The 6827-nt window shown below is 41.7% G+C and overlaps 1 protein-coding gene across 1 annotated transcript; it reads right to left on the reverse strand.

Moving 5' to 3' along the window:
- Window positions 1-2980: 2980 nt before the first annotated feature.
- LOC135198217 (trichohyalin-like) lies at window positions 2981-5632 on the reverse strand. Its single transcript, XM_064225790.1, has one exon. The coding sequence runs from the start codon at window positions 5630-5632 to the stop codon at window positions 2981-2983; it is 2652 nt and encodes an 883-aa protein (XP_064081860.1).
- Window positions 5633-6827: the final 1195 nt, after the last annotated feature.

The following is a 6827-nucleotide window of genomic DNA, read 5'->3' on the forward strand; positions in this document are numbered from 1 at the left end:
ATTATTCCAACAAAACCTTCTGGTATTCTTCTGTTATCCCTCTGGTATCCCTCTGGAGGCCTTCTGGAATCCCTCTTTTGGCTCTCATACTGAGAGCTTGTCCTCCTGCCTCCTTACAGCTGTTGGCTCTTGCACTGAGAGTTTTTCCTCCTGCCTCCTTACAGCTGTTGGCTCTTGCACTGAGAGTTTGTCCTCCTGCCTCCTATCAACTGTTCGCTCTTACACTGAGAGCTTCTCCTCCTGCCATTAAAGGACATAGCATACTTGACTTTCTGCAGAGCCGGTCTTCTGGATTATTCCAACAGAATGACCAAAGCAAGACATCTGTAAGAATAGATCTAGATAACCGACTATTTGCCCACATGACAAAGCTCTTCTATCAGAAGAGTCTTCATCAAGGGACATAGCATACTTGACTTTCTGCAGAGCCGATCTTCTAGATTATTCCAACAGAATGACCAGAAGGAAGACATCTGCAAGAATAGATCTAGATAACCGACTATTTGCCCACATGACAAAGCTCTTCTATCAGAAGAGTCTTCATCAAGGGACATAGCATACTTGACTTTCTGCAGAGCCCGTCTTCTAGATTATTCCAACAGAAAGACCAGAAGGAAGACATCTGCAAGAATAGATCTAGATAACCGACTATTTGCCCACATGACAAAGCTCTTATATCAGAAGAGTCTTCATCAAGGGACATAGCATACTTGACTTTCTGCAGAGCCGGTCTTCTAGATTATTCCAACAGGTTGACCACAAGGAAGACATCTGCAAGAATAGATCTAGATATCCGACTATTTGCCCGCATGACAGAGATCTTCTATTAGAAGAGTCTTCATCAAGGGACATAGCATACTTGACTTTCTGCAGAGCCAGTCTTCTAGATTATTCCAACAGAATGGCCAGAAGGAAGACATCTGCAAGAATAGATCTAGATATCCGACTATTTGCCCGCTTTGACAGAGATCTTCTATAAGAAGAGTCTTCATCAAGGGGCATAGCATACTTGACTTTCTGCAGAGCCGGTCTTCTAGATTATTCCAACAAAACTTCCTTCTGTAAAAACCTTCTGGTATTCTTCTGTTATCCCTCTGGTATCCCTCTGGAGGCCTTCTGGAATCCCTCTTTTGGCTCTCATACTGAGAGCTTGTCCTCCTGCCTCCTTACAGCTGTTGGCTCTTGCACTGAGAGTTTGTCCTCCTGCCTCCTTACAGCTGTTGGCTCTTGCACTGAGAGTTTGTCCTCCTGCCTCCTATCAACTGTTCGCTCTTACACTGAGAGCTTCTCCTCCTGCCATCAAAGGACATAGCATACTTGACTTTCTGCAGAGCCGGTCTTCTGGATTATTCCAACAGAATGACCAAAGCAAGACATCTGCAAGAATAGATCTAGATAACCGACTATTTGCCCACATGACAAAGCTCTTCTATCAGAAGAGTCTTCATCAAGGGACATAGCATACTTGACTTTCTGCAGAGCCGGTCTTCTAGATTATTCCAACAGAATGACCAGAAGGAAGACATCTGCAAGAATAGATCTAGATAACCGACTATTTGCCCACATGACAAAGCTCTTCTATCAGAAGAGTCTTCATCAAGGGACATAGCATACTTGACTTTCTGCAGAGCCCGTCTTCTAGATTATTCCAACAGAATGACCACAAGGAAGACATCTGCAAGAATAGATCTAGATAACCGACTATTTGCCCACATAACAAAGCTCTTATATCAGAAGAGTCTTCATCAAGGGACATAGCATACTTGACTTTCTGCAGAGCCGGTCTTCTAGATTATTCCAACAGGTTGACCACAAGGAAGACATCTGCAAGAATAGATCTAGATATCCGACTATTTGCCCGCATGACAGAGATCTCTATTAGAAGGATCTTCATCAAGGGACATAGCATACTTGACTTTCTGCAGAGCCGGTCTTCTAGATTATTCCAACAGAATGACCAGAAGGAAGACATCTGTAAGAATAGATCTAGATATCCGACTATTTGCCCGCTTTGACAGAGATCTTCTTTAAGAAGAGTCTTCATCAAGGGGCATAGCATACTTGACTTTCTGCAGAGCCGGTCTTCTAGATTATTCCAACAGAACTCCCTTCTGTAATAGCCTTCTGGTATCCTTCTGTTATCCCTCTGGAATCCCTCTTTTGGCTCTCATACTGAGAGCTTGTCCTCCTGCCTCCTAACACATGTTGGCCCTCTCTCTGAGAGCTTCTCCTCCTGCCTCCTTACAGCTGTTGGCACTCTCTCTGAGAGCTTCTCCTCCTGCCTCCAAGAAACCTTTGAGTGTTGTTAGTAAGATTTCCTCCTCCGGATGAGATGGGTCATGAGACTTTGTCTGCCTGCTGAAGTGATAGGGAGAGACCTGGCAATCCATTGTCTCTCACCCTGAGAGCTCATCTGCCTACTCGCCGAACAGCCATTGACTCCCATTCAGTGAAAGTTCTTCCGCCTGACGAGATGGGGGGACCTCGCCAGCCGTTGACTCTCGCTGGGAGATTTTGTCTGTCCGCCGAACAGCCATTGACTCCCATCCAGTAAGAGTTCTTCCGCCTGACGAGATGGGGGGACCTCGCCAGCCGTTGACTCTCGCTGGGAGAGTTTGTCCGTACGCCGAACAGCCATTGACCCCCATCCAGTAAGAGTTCTTCCGCCTGACGAGATGGGGGGATCTCGCCAGCCGTTGACTCTCGCTGGAGAGTTTGTCCAGTCCGAACGAACAGCCATTGACTCCCATCCAGTAAGAGTTCTTCCGCCTGACGAGATGGGGGGATCTCGCCAGCCGTTGACTCTCGCTGGGAGAGTTTGTCCGTCCGCCGAACAGCCATTGACTCCCATCCAGTAAGAGTTCTTCCACCTGACGAGATGGGGGGATCTCGCCAGCCGTTGACTCTCGCTGGGAGAGTTTGTCTGTCCGCCGAGCAGCCGTTGGCCCTTGTCAGTGAGCGTTACTCTGTTTCATTTCCTTTAACATTTCCATTGGTATCGTCTCCTTTTATTCCCTTTCCCATGTTTCTTTTTATTCCTGGTCTTCATTTGGTTATCGCCTCCAATAAATCGTAGTAAGCTCTCCATCTCATCACTCTTTTTCTTCTGTTCCAACACCACCTTAGCCATATGTTCTTGTTCCATTCTCATTCCTATTATTTCCTGCTCTAATTCATGCCATGCTGTCGCGTCTTCTTCATCTTGACATCTCGTTTGGTCTTGCTGGCCCTGCTCGCCTTCATCCTCCTTCCCTTGTGTTTCAGGGCCATTAACCATCGACTGAAGGAAAATGTCTTCCGATTCCTGACATTTATCCTCGTCTCTGTGAAGTCGCTCTTTTAGACTTTGCAGTAAGTGCTCCATCTCCTCGTCCAGTTTCTTCTGCTGTAATAGCTCTTCCCTCATGAGTTTTTCCTCCTCTCTCAGTTTTCTTATTTCCTTTAATAATGCTTCCTCCTCTTCCTGGCTCATATCATCTTCCTCTTCCTTTGCTTCAGGGGCTTTGTGCCCCAAGCCCAACTTTTGTTCAGACTCTGAACAAAAGCTATCCAGCTCAGTGTCCTCTGTGCCATCGAGGTTTATTTCTTCTACTTGTGTTCTGCTGGCTTCTCCTGATTCTTCTACTCTTTCCTCCTCGCCAGACTGATTATCGCCATCTTCTCCTCCAGAGTTTTCGAAGGTGTCTTCCTCTTCTGGTTCTTCTACGCGTTCCTTCTCTCCTGGCTGATTCTCATCAGCTCCTAAGTCGTCGGAGCTTTCGTCCTTTGATTCGTCGCTATCGTCTGATTCTTCGGCGTCGTCCTTCTCTCCAGTTCCCGTTCCCTCCTCGTCGTTTCTTTCCAATTCTGATTCTTGTTCTGGTCTCGCTATCCTTATCACGTCTTTCAGATTACTTATTTCTTCCGCCATTTTTCTTATTTGTATCTCTTTCTCATTTTCAGCTCTTTGTAATTCTATCCTGAGATGGTCAATTATTCTATCCTTTTCATAATTTTCATCTTCACAATTAGCTTTGTTCTCTTCCATTTCGTTTTTCATCTTTTCATTTTCTTCTTCGCAGCTCTGGACCTGCCTCTCAAGACTGCTAATTATATGTTCTTGTTCCAATTTTCCGCTTCTTAGTACATCAATCATAAGTTCCAAATCTTCACAATTAGCCAGCAGGTCTTCCATTTCCCTTTTCAGTTTTTCATTTTCTTCTTCGTAATTCAGGACCGTCCTGTTGAAATGGTCAATCTTAATTTCTTGTTCCAGGTTTTCTATCCTGAGCTTATTAATCATCTGGTCCTTTTCATAATTTTCAGCTTCAAAATTAGCTCTGTTCTCTTCCATTTCGTTTTTCATCTTTTCTTTTTCTTCTTCGCAGCTCTGGACCTGCCTCTTAAGACTGCTAATTATATGTTCTTGTTCCAATTTTTCGCGTCTTAGTTCATCAATCAGCAAGTCCTTTTCATTATTCAAAACTTCACAATTAGCCAGTTTTTCTTTCAAGTTATCTGCCTTATCTTCTATTTTTTCGTTTTCCGTAAGCAGAGTCTGAATTTCCATGTTCAAACCATTGATTGTTTTTCCAGACTCTTCACAATTAGCCAGCAGGTCTTCCATTTCCCTTTTCAGTTTTTCATTTTCTTCTTCGTAATTCTGGACCGTCCTGTTGAAATGGTCAATCTTAATTTCTTGTTCCAGGTTTTCTATCCTGAGCTTATTAATCATTTGGTCCTTTTCATAATTTTCAGCTTCAAAATTAGCTCTGTTCTCTTCCATTTCGTTTTTCATCTTTTCTTTTTCTTCTTCGCAGCTCTGGACCTGCCTCTTAAGACTGCTAATTATATGTTCTTGTTCCAATTTTTCGCGTCTTAGTTCATCAATCAGCAAGTCCTTTTCATTATTCAAAACTTCACAATTAGCCAGTTTTTCTTTCAAGTTATCTGCCTCATCTTCTATTTTTTCGTTTTCCGTAAGCAGAGTCTGAATTTCCATGTTCAAACCATTGATTGTTTTTCCAGACTCTACTTTTTCTTTTTTCAGCTGGTCAATTTCGGTCTTCATTTCCATATTTTCTCCTTTAAGGTCCATTATTAATCCGTTTTCTCTCTCTTGTTGAGAGATTTCCACGTTAAGACTTTCAATCACCATATCCTTTTCTTTAATATCGCACTGAAGCCTTTGCAGCTCCTCCGTTAGATCTCGAATTTGTAAGTCCTTTTCTGCTCTGAGCTCCTGGTAGTGAGCAATAGTTCGATGACTCACGTTGTCGAAATCTTCAATTATTCGGTCGTAGACGTCTTCCTTCTCCTTCAACAGAGTTCGAAATCGACAGTTTTCACTTTTCAGTCTGTCGATTTCTTCGTCGTACCTCTGGACCATTTGATCAAAAACGTCTTTAAATTCCTCCACTTCGTTTATCTTGCTGTTGTCGTCTTCCTTCAGAGTCGCCAAAGGGTTGTCAGAGCCATCCTCCAGGTGAACTGTGTGTTCCTCTCTCTCCTTCCATAATCTCCAAATCCTCTTCCCTACATGTACAAGGGTAAACAGTGTTCCGAGGAACAAACCCAATTTATAAAGAATACATCTACGGGCAACATCGCCGAACCCGTAGCCAAGGTCGTTATTAAAATGTCTCGATGCCATTTGAAAAAATTGCACAGTATCGTAGCTGTATGAGTTCATGATTATGAATGCCTAAAGTACCCACGAGAGGGACGCTTAGTTTTAGAAACGGTCGCTTGAATCGAATTGGGATCCAGGGATTTCCAGGAATCATTTCATTGCAGATTCTTCTGGCTCCCGAAGGAGAATCACGGTCTTCAGACAGAAGCTTACCGAACGTCCTCTGTGTACGTGCATGTGTGTGTTCTGTTCGCGTAGAAATAACTTTCTGTTGCAACGTAGCATGTCAGCACCGAGTCCATTTCTCATCTCGAACTTTGTTTTGTTTAAATACAGCTGAGGAGGCAGAGAAATTCCTCTTTTTCAGAGGATCTTAATTTGAATTTTTCGTATCCAAAAATATCAGTAAATGGAATAAACAAGTCTTGTGTGTATGTGTGTGTGGTGTGTGTGTGTGTGTGTGGTGTGTGTGTGTGTGGTGTGTGTGTGTGTGTGTGTGGTGTGTGTGTGTGTGTATGTGTGTTGTGTGTGCATACAGTTGCTATACGAAAGACACTTATTTATTAATATTTACTTATATATATATATATATATATATATATATATATTATATATATATATATATCTATATATATATTATATTATATATTATATTATATATATATATATATATATATATATATATATATATATATATATATACATATATATATATATATATATATATATATATATATATATATATATATTTTTTATATAAAGGAAACTTTTGTTAGTGTCTTCATACAGTTATGGAGATAAAGTTGAGGATTCTTCTGTTAGAGTCTTGAATGATTATGGAGCTTTTGGTTCGTGCCATAATACTACGTAGATTAATTTGATAGAACTATGTACATGCCTTAGTTATTATTATGTAGAGAAACTTAAGGGATCTTGGTTAGGGTATGGAGATATGGAGATAAATTTAAGGGAACTTTGATTAGTGCCTTAATAGTATTATGTTTGTATGGTGTTTTTACGTTGCATGGAACCATTGGTTATTCAGCAACGGGACCAACGGCTTTACATGACTTTCGAACCACGTTAATAGTATCATGGGGATAGGTTTAAATGGACCTTTTGTCGGTGCCAAAAAATACTAATACGGAGATTAATTTAAAGGAACTTTGGATATGCCTCAATGCTATTATGGATGTAGATTTAAGGGAACTTTGTT

This window comes from Macrobrachium nipponense, chromosome 22, assembly GCF_015104395.2.
Source record: "Macrobrachium nipponense isolate FS-2020 chromosome 22, ASM1510439v2, whole genome shotgun sequence".
Classification (NCBI taxonomy): Eukaryota; Metazoa; Arthropoda; class Malacostraca; order Decapoda; family Palaemonidae; genus Macrobrachium; species Macrobrachium nipponense.

Coding starts and splice junctions, on each gene's coding strand:
- LOC135198217 (XM_064225790.1), bottom strand. CDS start 5,632: ATGGCATCGAGACATTTTAATAACGACCTTGGCTACGGGTTCGGCGAT.